Consider the following 20,159-nt stretch of genomic DNA (forward strand, 5'->3'; position numbering starts at 1 on the left):
ATATAGTTAATCCGCTTAAAATTATATTCACCATGTTCACACATGTAGAATAATAATTTGTATAATTTACCAGACAGTTTATTTTCACTAGAAGCTAATTTATGCCAAAATCCGACCATTTTCAGTTTGATCTGCAATTCAAGTGGAAATCTCCCAAGTTCCCCATAAACCATAAAGTTTGGCGTAGACGCACCAATTTTTTCCGTGCTTGGACAAAATTTCCATTGTAGTTAAATAAAAGACCCAAGTAAACATAGAAGTCTTTTATTTCTATATTTTGATTAAACAATTTAAAAGAAACATGTTGATGTGATTTCCTTTTAGAGAAAATAACAACCTTTGTTTTTGCTACATTTACACTCAATTTCCAATCAGTACAATATTTTTCAAAGACAGAAAGTGCCTTTTGTAACTCTGGTGCCGACTCCGCAAAAATAACAGTATCGTCGGCGTATAAAAGAATAAACAACTTTATATACATATTAAGGTTGTCCATAACCTTTTCACTCAACATTTTTAAACCATCCACAGAGTTTTCAGACAAATATTCTTCCGAGTCATTAAGGTGTAAGGCAAAGAGAAAGGGAGATAACTTTTCTCCCTGCCTTACACCAATTTCACATGGAAAGAATTCAGTTATTAATTCCCCAATCTTAACACAAGACTTAATATCAGTGTACATATTTAATATAACATTAAACATGTTCCCACCAATATTATTTTTTACAAGTTTTCGCCAAAGTCCCACCCTCCACACAGTGTCAAATGCCTTTCTAAAATCTACGAAGGCACAAAATAATTTTTTACCCGAATTCAAATATAATGAAATTAAAGCATGCATGACGAACATACTATCCTGAACAGAATAACCCTTTCGAAATCCACCCTGGGCATCAGTAACAATCCCAATCTCATCTGACAATTTATTAAGTCTCGAATTAAGAATAGAGGTAAACACTTTTCCCAGATTTGACGTAAGACAAATTGCACGGTAATTATCTAAATTGCTTGAGTCTCCCTTGTTTTCGTATAATGGTTTAATTATCCCTGTTAACCAAGATTTTGGAATAATCCCCGCATTAAACACCAGATTGAAAAGTTTCATATAAATAGGCAGGAATTGATGTACCTTGCTTTTTATATATTTTTTAACTACTTCATCGTCCCCGGGATCTTTACCATTGCATAAATTTTTCACTGCTGACAAAATTTCGTCTTCAGAGATTTCCCTATCTAAAATATCAATAATATCGTTATTCTCTATATTGTCTAATAAATCTTCAATATTGTCTTCCTCTGCGTCATCGCTCTTATTTAGCGATTTAAAATATTCATACAACTGTTCAACTGTGATATTTACATCATTCTGAGACCCCCCTTTATCTAATCGTTTCAGAATTTTCCAAAATTTCTTAGAATCTTTTTTCGACAAATCCCATAAATCAGATTCTAGTTTATGTTGAAAATCTCTGAAACTTTTATTTAGTTCAACCTTATATGCCTTCCCTGAAAACTTCATATCATCCCGGTTTTCTTTATTTTTTAAAAAGGCTATACCTATTCGTTTTTCTTTACATGCTGCATTGAACCAAACTTGACCCGAAGATTTTCTCTTAGCTGAACTTCTACGGAATGTAAATACTTTCTCAGCGGTACTTTTAAAAAGATCGCAAATTTTGTCAACAGCACTATTTATGCGTATTTTTGCGTCATCACCTTGACCTGGATTAAATTCCACAGACAGCAATGACGATATTTGATCTAATTGTGTGACGTCACTGAATATTGACTCGATAAACTGGTCTGCCTTGTCTGGACACCACTGCACATGCGTGGGTGGATTACTACAATTATCATTGGAATGCGTAGTAAAATTGTTCGCCGAAGCATGAACACAAAAATACAAACTACAATGAACGTCTGAAAACAAGGGATTAAAATCAAGTATATTGAATTCTTTTATCAAAGGGAATACTTTAGACGACAAAAGTAAATAATCAACTAAGGACACATTATTACATGTAGTTAAACCTTTCATATAATCATTTCCAGGTAATCTACTATTACCTATATATGAATTGTTGCGTTTACAAAAATCTATAAATTTATACCCATAATTATTGGGCGCTGAGTTATCCCTTGAAGACCGCTTTAAAGGTACACTGTTTTCTAATAATTTCTGAAAATCATAGAGATACAACATCAAGTTTTCATCGTCAAAATCTTCTAAATTTTCAAAACGACTGTTATCAGGAATAACAACATCGTCCAATAATTTCGTTCTTGCATTCATATCACCAACAATTGTAGGTAAACAATTAAATCTATTACACATATCTATCATTTCTGTTTCAACCTCGTTAAATGCTTCATTACTTGTATACCTTGTATTTTCTGGTGGTAAATACATACACCCAATAAGCAGACTTTTATCAAAATCAAATAATTTTTGGTCAATAATAAGCCACCGTGCAAATTCAAACTAGAATTTGGAAGTTTCAAAAAATGTTCAAATTTTTTCCTGTAGCAAATAATTATACCACCAGATTTCTTATCACATTTCGATCTGCTTTTTGCTAAATAACTATAACCTTCAGACATTTCAAGTTTATCAAAATTATCAGTCTTAGATTCCAAAAATATCAGTACGTCATTCTTGATAATTAGTTCCTGAAATTCAGGTAACAATACTTTAGACCTCAATCCACAAACATTTAAATATACAAAGTTCAGATTTTCAGTTAAATTTTTACTGCTTTACAAACCACTCCTGTTACGGAGTTTGGCCTAGCTATGCTTTTGCTGTTTACCTTGCTTTTCAGCAGACGACGGAGTAGTGGTGGCGCTAAGATTGCGTTTAGTACGCATGGCTGGTGTGTGTACAATTGCTTCAGTCTGTGACTGAGAGTTTGACATAAAAGAAGTCATTTGATTAATAATTTTGTTTACACCTTTACCACTAATGTGTACACCACTGGAATAATTAACATCATATAAAGACCTAGGTGTATTACCATTGTCAATGAAAACACTATATATATCAATTAAAGATACAGATTTGTCTCTTTTACTAAGCTTAGTAAGAAAGCTGTTAACACTTTGGTTGTGTCATTAAGTTTTATAATGTGTTGACCTTTGCCTTTACGGGGAAGTACTGTACACAGGCCTACTCGAGTTTCAGGAAATTTTGTCTTAATACAGCCAAGGGCACATGTCACACTTAAATTCACTTCATCTGGATCATTCCTGTTTCGGGTCACACTATGACATTCTCAACACAACAGTTGGTTTCTTCAACCAAAGGGGTCACATGTTCAAGCAATTCATCAATTTTCTCAAACGATGCACCTGATACTGAAGCGTTTAAAATGTCAGGACTGAAATCACCCAGTCATTTACAATTTGAGGCACCCGAAAGCACAGTTTTACCATTTGATGTTTCGAATCTAGAACTAAGTTCGGCAATTGACTCATCATCTTCCTGTAGCGTCTGGGCCATGCTTCGCCTACCTTCAATAATTTCGGCAGCATATTCCCCCATTTCTCGTTTTGTTTGACCATCCTGAGACTTTTAACAATCACGTTTAATGTGACCAGGCAACTTGCAATAATTGCAGACAACCTCTTCGAAACAGCCTTTCGCTATATGACCTAGTTGATGACAATTATAGCACTCACGCTGTCTAATGGGTTTGTCTTTACACTTAAAAGAGGGGTGGTCAGTACCATTACAGAATTTACAAGCGGTTCTGTTATTGTCAGCAAAAAGCCTGACTTCGTGCTTACCAAATAGCACTTTGTTAGGCAGAACAGGTACACAATTGAGGAGTTGTAAATATCTCGTGCCATTTTCAATGTTAGTGTCTTTGATATAGCCTCGCTTAACAGAACCTTCAACAACCAGCCCATATCTAGTCATGTTAGTTGTAACGAATATGTCACTAAGTTCTTAGGGAATGTCTTTAATTGTAACATTCGTTAACTGGCTATCTACATTAACAAAACTGACTGACCTGTCTCGAAGTTTAAGTCCGACGGACATTAGTATATCCTTTTCACTTTTTTCATTTAAAGAAACAACACATTTTTTCTCTGTTAGCAGTATAGCATTAATATTTTGTCTAGGAACCACAGATTCAATTGCGTTAAGTACCTCTGTATGGTTTAAGCCATTGAAAAACTTTGTTGAGAAGTGAATAGATAGGTCTCTGTTTACATCGCCCATTATGGACGTGAACTCTAATCACTCCAACACAAGAGATCACAACAGATCAACACACATTAATCAAATAAACGTCAAAACCTGGTGCAAAACACCAGATAAAAGTATGTATTCCTGCAGCATGTTGTTTTGTCAACATATTTACACAGAATCTTACTCCATAGTGTTTTAAAACAAATCCAATTAACAAATTTTCAAGACCCCGTAAAAAACACGACCACTGCCTCCAAGGATCGACAATCCCTCCCCCTATTTACACTACATACTGGTAGTTTTCCTTTAGGACTAAAGCATTCATAAATACTGTTAACAACAGTATACCATTCTGACTATGGTTGTACTTCTACATAGAATCACATATTTTAATGTCATTACATTAGTATCACATGTCACTTTACTCATGGTTGTTGTAATACATAATTCAAAACAGAGCAGTATTCAATATGTTGCATCCAGTTTTAGGCCAAGAAAAAATCACACATCAATTCATTATCAATTACACTATTCAAAAATGCTTGTCTTAAAATAACATTCCCATTTCCAAGATGTAGCCAAGATTAAGAAAGCAGGGAAATACTGGAGCTTGCAAGTGTGATAGGGTTAACAGCACATTTCTAATGGTTGACACTCAATTTATTCGATTTCATATTCTAATTTGATATTCAGTTCTCCAGTTTAGTCAACTGTGAATTAACAAACCGTCAAGAAAATTAATATCGCCCAGAAATAGCTCTACTTTAATCAACAATGAAATGCTTTGCAGGACACAGCTTGATATGAATACAGAATTCAAATCTGGAACAGCTAGGGAAAATATGGACACACTTATTCAAGCTTGATACAACTTTGAACTTAACATTACTATTAGATATTTAACACTGGATAAGTATATGACGAGAATCTTAGTTCCTACTTTTTGGCCCTTATTCTTAATCGGTTTCAGTTAAAACCTCAAAGGGCACCTTGTAGTTTCGGGCACCTTTGTGCTCCCATATTCTTACTTTGCTCTACTAACAACCCAAAATACTATTCTTGGTCTTCCTTTCATCATATGGCAACTTGTAGTAAAATTTATATCAGATCCATTCACTTTTTCTCAAGTAATTGTCCGGACATAAGGAAAATGCTTGTTCCAGACATCTTTTTGGCCTCTAATTCAAAAATACTTCAAGTCTTAATCCACAAAATCAATCCAAGTCTTCTTTTGGTGATGAAGCACGTTGTAATACTGTCATATTCAAAGAGATCTCTTTACTAATACATGTAATAGTCAAATTATTGTCTGGACTTCAGAACAATGCATGTTTCTGGCCACCTTTTGACCCTAACTTCTAAAATGTTCAAATCTTAACTCCCAAAATCAATACCAGTCTGAGTATTGTCATGTAGAATATTGTGGAATACTGTCATAGTCATTCAAATGCTTTAACTGGAGTTATACATTTAAATTTGATAAAATGCTTGTTTTTGGCCTTTTGCAGGTTCATAATTCTAAACCGGTTAGAATCATAAGCCACAAAATCAATATTAACCTTCCTTTTGCAGTTTGTAGCCTTGTTAATAAATCTTGTAAAAATCAACAAACCAAAGTTCAAGTTATTGAGCCAAAACAGAATGTCTAAGGATGACGGAGACAATGAAGACATTGACAATGGCAACAAAGCAACATTCCATTAGAGTAATAAATGCAATTATTGACACGTTATAGGTGACGTACTTTGTACGTCATGAATTATCTATACGGTTGTGACATTTAATAGGGGGAGTTATCGTATATTGACCTTACCTACCATGATGTAAATACAGTAGTGTTCGCTTTTACCGTATAGGCTTATAACGAATTCAGGCTTATAACGTATTAGAACATATTTTCAAGTTCCAGTTTTTTTTAAACAAATGCATTTCGTCATTGATATAACGAATTCGCTAAAGTAAAATCAGGGATATTACAAATGTTTTCTTAAGGCCCGGAGACAGATATATTGCTGAAGTTTTCCCGGATAAAACGAAGGGTCAATTTAATTGTTATGTAAACATCGGACACAAGTTGTTTGCTCGAGGATAGTTGTATTGTATCCATCTGCACCATGAAAACTGCTTACCCTACCGGTGCACCTGGTCAATTCTCCCAGTTTTTAGAGGAGTCCGAGTTGCTCATTTGCTTTTGTTATATTACTTTGTATGTATGATTTTAGTTACTCTATGTTCTTTGTTGTGTATGTCTGTTTTCCATGTCTGGTCTTTTTCCCTGGACTACATTCTTTTGATTACGGCTATAACCCTGGTTTCCTTGATTATTCTTGTTCAACGGGCCATAGTTTTCCTTTCGTCGTTTGTCTATCTCGGACTTGACTTTTCATGAGCAACTCGGCGGGTGTTTCTAGAAAAACAAATGGCGCTTCCCCTACCGGTTCACCTGGTCCATGCTCCTATTTTGTAGTGGAGTCGGAGTTGCTCATTTGCTTTTGTTACTTTGTTTGTATGATTTTAGTTACTTTACGTTCTTTGTTGTGTATGTCTGTTTTCTATGTCTGGTCTTTGTCCCTGGATTACATTCTTTTGATTACCGCTATAACCTTGGTTCCATTGATTACATTCTTTTGATTACCTCTACATTACTCTTTGATATTATGGAGCAGACAACAAACAATATATGTTTTATTTATCCAAGTTAGCACGGTTGTAGCTTGGCGCTTCCTGCTCATTGCGGTTCTTAGTAGCTCTAGATGAACTAATTATTGATAGAACAGAAGAGCAATGTTAAATAAAGGGGTATATTTTGATTTGTGTTTTTTTTTTCAAGAATTCTAATCAACTTGTTTGATTTGAATTACCATGACCACAGGAACGAACTGAGTAAGCAACTTGTTCTTGGAGACCTCCAATGCATGTATTTAAGATTATACTAGTAATTAATTTGTATTTCCTTCACATACGCTGTAATAAATCTTATATTAATTCCAATAATATCGCTTTTATTTAGATTTGCTCTGTTATATTATGATACTAAATATGTTATTTGCTTTAAATCCTCTTTTTATTTGAAATGTTTCCAAATGAAGTACCAGGTGATAAAAACAATGCACATAGTATCATTGATACATATCGCCTTATAAATATAGATTGATTTCCTCTTCAAGTCATTGTTCAACAACCAAATTTCTATTTTACTTACTAGTGCACACGATACCAAAAAATCCAATTTGAATTTTTTGTAACAATTTTGTAAAAAAAAGGGGAATTAACTATTTCTGGAGTGTTAAAAAATCGCTTGAAGTGCTTGATAAATTACATGCTTTTTGGGGATCCTTCGATTCTGTTTTAAGTTTTTATTTTTCTACCCTATTCACCACACATCTAAATAATCTTATAAAACAAAACTTCACATATCTTATTAAATGGTCCTTTCATAACTCGTGAATATCTTTGTTCAAACGAAAAATATAAAAATAACTACGTTACTCGGACATTCTTGGATATATCAAATCCTTTTCAAACAACATTTCGTAGATGCATTTAATAACAATTTTAGACATTTGGACGATATTTGTGCTTTTATCAACGACAACGTTAATATCTATACTAAAGCTATATATCCTGAAGAACATTCTTTTAATAAAGCAAATATTATTCACATATTAAATTAACTAAACCGTTGAAGAGGTTCATTCGTAAGGGATATAGTCATGATATTGTCGTCAAATCGATAAGGATGGCATTTGTCGGTATTAACATTGGTTCGCTCATAGGGTCGTGACATAGAAGTTAAAACACTCTATTTAAAAGCAGTTTTTGGCATAAAATTAATTATGTCCTTATTATAGGACTTATAATGCATAGTGATTTTCAACCCCGCATGGGAAGAATTGGAATTAATTTTACACACGATGGAGACATATATTTTTTTATAGGTTTAAACGCGACTGGAGCCGGCATGTTAGTTAATCTCCAGTAATCCTTATTTTGTACATTTTTGTAATTTATATTCAGTTTCTTTATTTCCGTTGTACGTGTAACAAGGGACTCGTGACTTTAAGGTGTGTTTAATTGAGTAATATTTTTTGCACAGTGTCCATATATTAAAGGGGGAGGGTTGAGATCATACCAAAGTACTTTAACCCGGCTGCATGTTTTGTGCCTGTCCAAAGTTATTAATTTCTGGCATTTGTACGTATTGTTTCGTTTTCATTTTCAATTTAATTTGATGTTGCTGGAGTATATATGGGCAACTATTTTGCTGTACTTTTGTATAATGTTGTTTTGGGAACAGCGCAGCCTTCTATGCGGTATGAGATTTTCATAGTCGTTGATTGAAGACCTGTCCTGTCATTGTTTGTCCCGGAGAGGTTGTTGTCTCTTTGACATATTCACCATATCCATTTTCGTTATATATAAATATTCATTTTCTTTCAGGCGTTAACGTATGGAAAAATGAAAAAGAAGAAATGTTGGAAACAGAAATGAATTCTGAAGGTAAAGAAGGTATAACAAAATCTAACGAGATTTCTTCAGGTGCTTTAGACAAAATTTGTTTTGTCAAAGATACATCGAAGGTCGCACGAATTCAAGATAAAACGCCTTTATATAACACTTTTATTACTGAGATAAAGCGATAGTGTCCTAATTCTTTTTTGTGACATAACACCTTATCTCTTTTCTGCAGAAAATGTGACAATGTGAATTCCAAGAAACTAAAAGCCACCTACTGATCACATTGACTCAAAACTCTGCCTAAAACTTGAATAAAATATTCCCAACTGTAATTCCGTGACATATACAGTTAAATTTTAAAAAATTTCATCGCCATTTCCAAAGTTTCTCCTTGAAATTGCTTCCAAAGTATGCATGTAAGTATTAGATGAATTTTGCTGATAAACTAATAAACATTCTTATGATCAGCTGCTTGCTGATCTATCTTGCCACTCTTATAAGGCTAATTTTCTCAAAAAAAAGAAAGAAATATCGGTTAGCCAGATTCTTTGTTGGCAGTATCCAGTATATAGATGATGTATTTTTTTTAAACAATCCACGATATGGGGATTTTACACATCGCATTTACATCGAAGAACTTTGGATAAAGGACATTACAAATATTACTTAGTCAGCTTCATATCTTGAAGTACTCATGTTCAGTAGAAAAGAAAAAAAAATAATGACCAAACAATACGGCAAACTCGATGACAACTCATTTTGTATCGTCAACTTTCCTTTTATGTAGTACATCCCTTATGCACCTGCCTGAAATTTTCATATCACAACTCATACGTAATACCAGAGCTTGCCAAAACTACGCTTGCTTTTTGTAACATACTAGACTTTTTACAATTAGGCATCTTCAACAGGGTTATCTTGCCACAAGATAAAAGTAATCACTACAAAAAAATTATGGTTGTCATCATATACTCGTAGAACATTATGGTGCATCAAGCTGCACCATGATACACGATTTGTTCACTGTGCCATAGTTTTCCTCTTTCGTCGTCCATTGACTTGACATTTCAGCTCACGCTACCGGTACAAAACACTTCGTCCATGCTCCAAGTTTTTAGTGAGTCCGAGTTAGTCATTTTTTTTATTTCTTTTTGTTTCTTTTTACATGTTATTTTCATTTTTTTTCATGTTTTGTGTTCTGTTGTAAATTTTCCATGTCTAGTTATTCTTGAATCATATTATTTTAATGACCGATACAATTCCAGTTCCTTTTATTTTCCTTCCATGCATTTAATGATGGTTGAAATGTGAGAAGATTTTGCGCCATGCTCAAAATTATACGGACACAATAAAAAATAAAAGATTAAACATATTCAATAATATATGACCAATCGAAGTACAAAGGCATACAAAGGATCAACTAAATTTTTTAAAAAGTTTGTTCGAAAGGCACGTAATGTAGTATTGAACCAATGTTCAATAAAGTTAAATCCTTACACTGTTCAAAACATTTGTTTCCATTTTGAAAATTCCAGTGACTCGGGGGACGCAAAACCGTGTGAAAAATAACAGTATGTAAGACTATTCAAATCCTGTCTGAACAAATACCATCGGACAGTTTAAATATAGATCTACTGTTTTCAAATGTAACATGTTTATACAAATTTAACCTTAATATATGGCCGTTACTATTACCTCCCTTGTTTCATCATAACGTGGCGTTTCTGTTGATGGCACTTTCATTTATTGATTTTGTGCATCAATACTGTTTTTTTGTGTAATGTCTTGTTTCTTCGCGTTCAGTTTATATATGTAATCTACTTTATTTGGTTCGCTACATTGTGTATGTAGATTTTCCTATTTTCACGTTCAGGCCATGTATTAGGATTTTGACGTATTCGAATTGTTCCAATATCACTCTTTCAGTATTTATCACTAGAATGAAATGTCAGTTTATAATTTTATATCTTGTTATAGAGATTAACGTATGGCAGAATGAAAATGAAGAAATGTTGGAAACAGAAATGAGTTCAGAAGGTATAGTAGGTATATTAAAATTTCACTACCTGTACTATATTGTCTTCATGGTCTAATTTAGAGAGAAGAATGTGCTAAAATTGATACATTGATAGCTGTGCGAATTCAACATCATGCGCGTCGATATAGCGCTTTACATAATAAGCTTAAACGATTATATATAAATTTGATTTTAATGTCCCCGTTTTTACAGTCCTTATATACATCGCGTGAGATGAATTTGAGTAGAATCCATTAAAAAAACATCATTTTTCGTTTCTTTCGTTTACTCAATTTTTCCGCATTCAATTCTCATTTTACAAATATAATTTCAGACTTTGAAACCGTCGAATACAGAAAGTCTAAACAAAAAGCATCATCATTGAATGGTAACCCTGGATGCAGTGGAAGCCTACTCTTTAGGTCTTTTGGAAGAATTTGCAACTTCTTTTGGAAAGAGCGATCGAATTTTACATAACAACTTTATTAAGATATTTATATGTGTGTTCAGTGGTTAGTGTTTTCAATATCTAGTTTTAAATATGAAAGATGCTCGATAATAAAAACATAACTTCTTGAGATTCCAAGTTAACAATTGTTTAGCGTGGTTCAGATAGATATCCCTTATTGTTTCATTACCTTTATGTGATTGAAATGCAAATAAATTTCGATATAAAGAATCATTCTACTTTTGGCTAAACTAAGATTTCAACAACATTCTGGATATAAGTTTGTGATACCATATAATTTTGTTGATCACAAATATTGTATCGAAATCTATGTCAATTCTGTTAGATAAATTTATATGATAAATCTACAACATGAATTCAAAAACCAGAACTTGAACTCACTGTCAAATTGGTAGTAAGGACTTCGGTACAACGTCGCATTTCCAATCTAATGTACTGCATGAATAATCAACCAAAATTAGTATTCAAAGCCAAAGACCCTGGACAAAGTCTCTAACAATAATGTTTTACGAATGCCTAATACAGGAATTATTAATCAAACACATATCGGGTAATCCTACATACAAATGCAGAACATTCAACAAGGATGACATCTAAGCTAACTACCTCCTGCATGGCCTCGGTTAATATTCTTTCAAGTGAGCAGTCTCACGGCTTCCATGATTTGTCCTGGATTTCGAAATAGATTAGAATCCAGACAAATAATGTACATATCAATATCATCTACTTGTTCAGTTTTCTGAACTGCTGCCCAATATTTCGTCTGCAGTAATCAACTAAACATAACTAAAAAAGACAAAAACATACATCCCCCCCAATATAAAAAAGAAAAAAAAAAACAAAAAAAGGGCAAGCAAACGAAAAATAAAACAAAACAAAATAAAATAAAACAAAATAAAACAAACAAACAAACAAAAACAATGCATATATAATCTTTGCATTAACAATTTTTTTTTGTTTTTGTGTATGCATTATTTTGTTGTGATTTCTTAAATAAATTGAATGAGGTTTTTACATTACTTTTTCAATTATGTATAATCTTTGAAATAGCGGAGACGTGTTTCGTTTGAATCCGTGTTTCTCCATCAATCCATCTGTCCTAACTTTCACCTCGTCCAAACAGTGAATCAGTATAAAGATTTTCCCGTCAATGAATTTATCAATACAATGCTTAATGTACTTTTTCAGGTGTTCACCTAGGTAGTCCAAATCGTTTCCGTAAATATTGATATGACAAATCACACCTCTTGTACATTGGTACAAGTTTCCAAATGTCAACAAAGTACAGTCAGGAGTAAAACTTCCGACAATAACGGTTGAATTTAACATTACCAACTGAATATTTTCTTCCAGTAGGCGAAATGGTATCCAGTTACATACTAGTCGTTTTTCAGGGAAAAGATGTCCGCAAGTTCTTGGACAATTTAGAATAGATTTTATGTCATCTTCTTCCAGAAGTCTGGTCACGTTATTGGTTATACATGACGAATTCGTGATGTCGTTTGATACAGTCCAGCATTCGTATTGGATTATTTCCTGAAATATGCTTATATTGAAGTAGTGTTTAATAGAGTTTCCATATATGGAGAACATTAATTCTTTCAATCTTATTTCTAGAATATTTGTCTTGTATGAAACATAATGTTAACTGTATTCAAAGTAAAAGTATAAAAATGCACTTTATGAAGAAAAAAAAAACGCTATCTATATATACTAAATAGTATTTTAAAAGTTATAACACGGTCGATTGAAATAATAAATTAGTTAACATTATAATTCTAGTTATAACAATGATAACTTCTACGTACTCTTTCCATAGAAAGGAAAAATTGTGATTCAACGGAATCTGCTTTTCGCATCATCGCTTTGTTTGTGTTGTCAAATGCAGCAACATATTGCTCAACTCCTTGACTCATTAACTCAATGACCCGTTCTTTAAACTGTCCGAATATTCCTTTTCCTTCGTATTCTTTTCTTACCCTTGAAGCTCGGGTAAGAAGCGTTTTCCCGCCATCTACTCGCATAATAAGTGTAAATGCGACCTAGAAAAAATAGAACATGAACGATACATTGTGAAGTATTGTCAGAATTGGTTTAATTGTTGTTAATAATGAATATTCAATGTGGATTCACACCTCGTTTTGAAAAAAGAAACATCTTATATAGAAAATAAAAATGAAATACAAATTGTCCCATTACCATACATACTCAAGGTTGCTATGACCTTTTCACTCCCTCCGTTTTTTTATATACTTATAATTAGAATATTAAAAAAGAAACAGGGCCGCCGGTAAAACTCAGACTTGGAGGGAAATACAGTTACGTGTAACAAAACTATTAACACAATTAACTTACAGAGAGATATTTCTTCTGACCATATGAAGCGTTCAAACAAACATTATTTGCGCCGCAATCCCTACATAAAGCCGAATTGTACATTGTATTACGTGTACCATCATTACTAGAAGAACATTTAGGTATTTAGGTAAAAGAAAAAAAAAACGTAATCTAAAAATAAAAACTAGGTGATCCTGATATATTTGTTAAATACAAGGTGGGAGTTTTTTTTTTAAATAGGTAGTCACTTATCACGTATGTCACGCTGTAGCCTGACTTGTAGGGTGAAGTATCCTCGATATTAAAGGAGACATGACACAAAAATATCATGTTCATGTTTATATTTATAATAAAAACTATAGTATGTTTAGATACGAGTGTAACAAACGTTTTCTCATCAGGTATAAAAATAAAGTTATAATGATTTTTATTTCTGTTATCATGACGACCTAATTAATATGCATAAATCAAAACCGGAAGTAACGTCATTTGTTCTCAATCTCCATTTGGGTGCATTGAATCAAGGGAACCAAGGTTATAGCGGTAATCAAAAGAATGTAATCCAGGGACAAAGACCAGACATGGAAAACAGACATACACAACAAAGTAACTAAAGCAAATGAGCAACTCGGACTCCACTAAAAACTGGGAGCATGGACCAGGTGCATCGGTAGGGTAAGTGTCCTCTGCTTTTCTAGAAACACCTGCCGAGTTGCTCATAAAAAGTCAAGTCCGGGGTAGACAAACGAGGAAAGAAAAACTATGAACCGTTGAAAATGTACACAAGTGGCCGAAAAACTAGCTTGTATATATAATGCAGAGTGGTCCAATGATCTGTGTGTGAGTGCAATAATCGTGTTTAGAAAGTAAGAAGACTAAAGTTCTTCTCGTTTTCTGTCAGCTTTTTATTTTTGTTAGTCATAGGTGCCCGCGCGGCGAAAACACATCTACTTTACACACTATTATAACGACTTGAACAGGAGGGTGCACATATATAGTAACATTCTGTGTATCACTCTTTCTTTGCCGCTGGGTTATAATTAACAAATAATAAGCGCGGTAGACTTAATTATGGCCAAGAGGAAGCGTGGACGGCTTCTTTTATCATGACATGGTTTTGTCTTACGAATTTTGAAATAAAACAGTTTACGTGGAGAATTTGACGTAATACACAATTTATAATAGGCGACCTAGGTGAGTTTAAAGGAGCTTTTCTGGTACGAACAATGTTTTTATATGTCACTTAAAATAATTAATTTTAGAAAAAAAAGATTAAGAACACGAAGAAGCTTCAACACCAAACCTTTATGGGTTCTCAAATAAAATAACATGTTCGTATTATCTTATAGCTGTACTTGCGGGGTACTGGTACACTTGTCAGGAGTAACATTCCGTAAAAAGGGGTGAAATCAATATTTTCATCGAAGCGCGAGATCGGAACAGTTTAAATCTTAAAATCTGAATTTTGTAAAATGTAAAAAGTCCAATTAAACATGACAGAGGATAATGAAATATTTCTATGTAATCTTCGAAAAGAAGTGGTGTCTTCTCTCTGTGGATTCTAGTCTTCACATATGTAATAGTTAAATATTTCTGTCATTGTTATCATTTTCTTCTCGAAGTTGTTTAAATTGATACAACTGTAAGTACATATTCGCTCGCAAACCAAAACTTTCAATATTTTCACTCTCAGTTGTAGAAATCATGTAAAAAGTACAGAAGCCCCACGCATTGCAACCACTCGATATATGAATTGAGAATCAATGACGTAGCGCGGTCACATGTTCACATGGATAATTCAAATTGGGCCATCGTCGATGTTGAATCAATTTCTTCTCAATTAAACGACGTAAGTGACGACAGGGGGCGTTTTATGATATGTATGAAGTGTAATAAATCAAATAAACCAAAAATTGAAAAAACAAAATTTGTGTGTAATGTTTCCTTTAATTGAAGACTCATTAGTGGCATTGAGGTCACGTGTTCAAACCGGTTGTGTTGTTGTCTCTGTGACTTATTCACCATATCCATTCTCGTGGTGAAATTCTAGATATTTCCAAACGCTTAAATTTTTAGGTACATTGCCAATCTAGTTTCCCTGAATTAAATATGAAAAATCTCACCATTTAACTTACAAAAAATACACCGATTGCAAATGTATAAAATGAAAGCCTGATTTCTTCCGCTCGTCAGAAATAAATGAATGTTTTTTTTTAAAGAATCACCAATGTGAAAATTTCAAATCAATTCTTGTCTAATGTATATGCTGTCTAGTGCAGTACGTGTATGGTATATAGAGGGATTGGAAATGTGGATGAGTATTAGGAGCGGGGATTTTGAATTGGGGAGGGTGGGGAAATCATTTTTAAAGTATATATTGATATGAAAAATGTAATAAGTTTAATCAAAAATAACAGTTTAAACATTAAAGAATTTCAAAATAGGAAATTCATTTCGATAATGTCAACATGTGACAAAAACATACAATGGGGATTTTACAGGGGGTGGGGAATGGGGGATAGTATCTGTTGTAATTGGAAAATTAACACCATTCAAGAACTGTATTCAATTTAATAATGTATATATTTACTAAAAATGCAATGGAGTATCTATTGGGGGAGGGGGATTTCTTCTATGGGGAATGGGAGCATAGTATATGATGTAATTGGGAATTGTATACCATTCAAGAGCAGTATTAGAAAAATAAAACTTACAAACTCGTCGTTTATTACAGCAGCATAACCCTGAAAAGATGGGTGTCCGATGACGTCGTGGTATATAGCGGGAAGATAATCAAATCCACCATAAACATTACTTCTGATATCCATCACATTTTTATAATCTTCATATCCAACTTTCCTTATTTCAAATGCCATGTTCAACGTTAAGAAGACCAGATGCAATTGTGATCTTGTATCATGACGAATCATGAAACCTAATAAGATAAGAAAAAAATTACTAAGCATGTTTCATACGTTTCTGTAACATTGGTTAAAACTGAATAAATTTTCTTAATATAATACTTTATTATATTAATTTTCAAGAGCAACACTATGTGTCAATGAAGTACATGTATTATGCAATGTGCTAAAGCAAGGTGAATTCGGCTATTTGAAAAAAAAATACCTGATCGTTTTGAGGATCCAATCTCTGCATGCACAAATTGTTTGTTGTGGCCGATGAAGGATGAGGCAAATAGGCGGTAACAATTTTGCATTTATATTTCTTTAAAAAATAAAAAAAAAACATTTTGAATTTGAAGTTAATAAATATGTAGAAACAATTAATATTTTTATGAATAAGCTGAAATATAGAAGAAACGATTTGCATTGTATATTGTAAAGAAAATAACTCTAGAACTGAAATATTTTTTCGACTTAAATGCGATCATAAATCACAAGAGAATCAAAGTAATGCCTTTTTAAAGCCGTGTTAAAAAACTACAACAAAGACACTGATCATGATCATGTTTACTTTTAGAAACAAATTAGGTTAAATGTAGGAAACAAAATAAAACACAAAAAAACAAACAAACAAACAAAACACGATCAAATACACATTTAGACTAACCTGTAAAGTAAAACTAAGCTATGAAATCAGTGTTATTACCTTGATCCTATGGTAAAGGTTAACCTGAAGTTTGAAACGTTAAAATACTGATATTACATAACAGATATTGATTCACAAATCTTGTAGACTATCTTTGTATGTCACGAAATTAGAACAAAACGTTTGTTCTATTTAGAAAACTAGTATGGAGTATTAATATCACTCATATAACTCATACGTTATGCCAGAGCTTTAGGAAACTACGCAGACTTCTTTTTGTATCGTGCTAGATTTCTAAAAAGTATGCTTCTGGACCAGGGTTTTCTTGCTACAATATTGAAGTCATCGCTACAGAAGTTTAACGGTCGTCATCACGAACTCGTGGATCGTTACGGTGTATCCATCTGCACCGATTTGTTCAACGTGTCATAGTTTTCCTTTCCTCTTTCGACTACCCCGGACTTGATTTTTTTATGAGCAACTCGGCGAGTGTTTTTAGAAAGCAGAGGACGCTTACCATAACGGTGCACCTGGTCCATGCTTCCAGTTTTTAGTGGGGTCTGAGATGCTCATTTGCTTTTGTTACTTTGTATGTATTATTTTTGTTATTTTATGTTCTTTGTTGTGTATATCTGTTTTCCATGTCTGGTCTTTGTCCCTGAATTACATTCTTTTGATTACCGTTAGAATATAAGTTCCCTTGATTACTCTTGCACAAAAATGAATTTTAACCTAATAAAGTCTCATATTTAAACAATTTATATTCTAATACATTATTTTAGCTAAATGTAAAACGAACATTGAAAGAACATTTCAAGGAAGATTTAACAAGTTTTTGTGTATAGGTAAAAACAAACTAACTTTGAGATGTCTGTTGTTTACTCTCGGTTGTCAATTCAATAAATACTCTTAACATCTTTGTTATTGTGGAAAAGCTGTTATTTTTCACTATATTTGTTTCATAAATTTATTTCATTCATATTTCATATTTTTCATTTTTGACTTGTTTTATTTTTATCTGTTCTCTTCAAAAGTCTGAGTAGCTCTACCCTTCATTTTCATTGCCCAATCCCAAAATGTACTCACTTATTACTATTTGTTACAGTGAATTACACTGGAGGTTTGGTCGTTCTATGTTTTACTCTAGTGAGTAGTATTTTCAAGTGGAATGAATACTCTGGGTTTTTTCATAGAATGTCAATGTAGAACCAAGAGGCTAGTACACCGGAGTAAGAGTTGCCAGCAAAAAAGTTATTTTCGTAATGAAGCTATTAACTCAAATTTGACTGTTTGTGATTTCCCATAAATATCTTGTTTAATATTTGCTAGATGTTTTAGATGATTTATGAATTGATGTTGTAAGACATAATGTGAACTATGGATTATACTTTATTTCGTGTTTGAATGACACAATTTATACATTAATAGCAGAAATGAGTGTTAATGGCTGAATTAACATTATAAACTAGTAAGCATGACTATTAGAGGAGAAATAAGGTATATCGCAAAATTAGGTAAATAACACTCGATTGCTTGGTCAGACAAGCAGATAGTATAAGTATAATTATAACTTCAGGTTTTTTTTTCTATAAAAGAGGTTTAAATGAAGCAAAACTTTAATTTATTTCAGTAAAGGCCTATTGTACATAAAGAAAAGTTTTAAAAAGAATTACCATAACGTAGTGATAGCAGTGTACAAGGATTTTTCAGAAATTGAGGTTTCCTTGAGAAAAATCCATATAAAATCAACTTTCCCACAGTCAATGACTGCTTTTCTAGCAAAACAAATCCTTACAGCATAGGAAGTTTTCAACTTGCCACGGGAAAGTGTAACTAAGTACCTAACTTTCCCTGACCCAAAATTCACTTGCCCCAGGTAACGGGAAATAGGAATCGTAGAACACTGCCATTAAATACTGATATGAGGTTTTTAATATGTTTAAATCCACATTTTTCCTGTAATTTTGCATACCTGGGGCCTCTTGTTTACCTTATATTTCTTCATAAACATACTACAAATTACAAAAAGCCTACAATTCCTGACAGGTTATTATATGATTGAATCTTCTATCCCTAAAACGTGGTACTATCTCAGAAGATGCAATTTTGTATTGAATATAATGCATTAGGAACCATACACTTGTCTAAATTATACATTTTTGGGATGTCATATAAGGATCATTATATGAAAAGTTTAGGAGTTATCTATCTTTTAAGTGAAATAGAAGAAAGGGTCCTAAGCAACAAGAACATGTACGGAATGCAGAAAAAATAAGACATGTCAATAACAGAGGACGTATAGAGTATAGGGAGACATTAAGTACAGTAACTGCTGACTCAAAAAAAAAAACCATATATCTTAGTACATGTATATGTGTATTTCAACTATCTAGACTGAATTCTTCAACTTCAGATATAGAAAGAACCAGAAAAACATCTGGTTTGTTTGTTTGTTTGTTTGTTGGGGTTTAACGTCCCAGCAGCAATATTTTAGCTATATTCAGACGATAAAAAACATCTGGAACATAAATTTCTTCATTTTAGCCAAATATCAGTGTAGGTAGATCAGAACTATTTTTTTCCAACTATGCAAAATGGTGAACTTTCGGAAAATTTCACCTTTTTAAAATAATGTTTGAGTTATCCAGTTCTATCTTCATTTTCCTATCCAAAAAATGTGACCAAATTCACAGTTTAACCATTTACCTTTTATGTTCTAAACAGATGATGTTTGGGGTAAAAGCCCCCGGCCCTCGCCCAATTTCTGATTAGGATACACAAATTAAAAACATAACATAATGCATAATATGAAATGGCTTAAAAAACATAATGAATTGCATTCTGGTTTTTCACCCTTGATAGTATCATATCCATTCTAAGTGGGGATTAACACTATAGGTATGGTACAGAATTCAAACTCCTGCAAGATTTTAATCTTATTATTCTGTATTTCTAAATTCAGATTTATTTAGGGTTTGAGATGAGAATAAAGGAAATTCAAAAACATTACGGTAACCATGGGTAACTTTACTAAAAAAACTCAATGAAAGTTGAAAAATGAATTTTGATTTAATAACAAAAAACAAATAAAATATATACATTTAAAACATTCCCATTTAGATCCTCGTTAAACA

General features: G+C 32.8%; 1 protein-coding gene and 1 long non-coding RNA gene across 3 annotated transcripts in view; one reads left to right on the forward strand and one right to left on the reverse strand.

Annotated features, from left to right (window-relative positions):
* Positions 1–20,159, reverse strand: part of LOC148604861 (uncharacterized) — a 66,166-nt gene that overhangs the window by 15,290 nt on the left and 30,717 nt on the right. The window contains exons 4-10 of the mRNA XM_088547523.1: positions 16,603–16,701; positions 16,191–16,411; positions 12,948–13,181; positions 12,160–12,675; positions 11,792–11,902; positions 3,430–3,568; positions 853–2,394 (exon numbers count right to left, since the gene is read on the reverse strand). Of these exons, the coding sequence (XP_088403649.1) occupies positions 853–2,394; positions 3,430–3,568; positions 11,792–11,902; positions 12,160–12,675; positions 12,948–13,181; positions 16,191–16,411; positions 16,603–16,693 (2,854 nt within the window). The 5' untranslated portion in view covers positions 16,694–16,701. The remainder of the gene's footprint in view (positions 1–852; positions 2,395–3,429; positions 3,569–11,791; positions 11,903–12,159; positions 12,676–12,947; positions 13,182–16,190; positions 16,412–16,602; positions 16,702–20,159) is intronic.
* Positions 8,632–11,216, forward strand: LOC148604863 (uncharacterized). 2 transcript variants are annotated; one of them, XR_015916192.1, is made up of 3 exons: positions 8,632–8,695; positions 10,631–10,695; positions 11,005–11,216. It is a non-coding gene; the product is annotated as an uncharacterized LOC148604863 (long non-coding RNA). The 2 variants fall into 2 exon arrangements; XR_015916191.1 differs by having other exon boundaries at positions 8,638–8,695; positions 10,631–10,690.

The sequence above is a fragment of the Perna viridis genome, chromosome 10 (genome assembly GCF_037379345.1).
Source record: "Perna viridis isolate PV_CMFRI_1.1 ecotype Kerala chromosome 10, ASM3737934v1, whole genome shotgun sequence".
NCBI classification, from domain to species: Eukaryota; Metazoa; Mollusca; class Bivalvia; order Mytilida; family Mytilidae; genus Perna; species Perna viridis.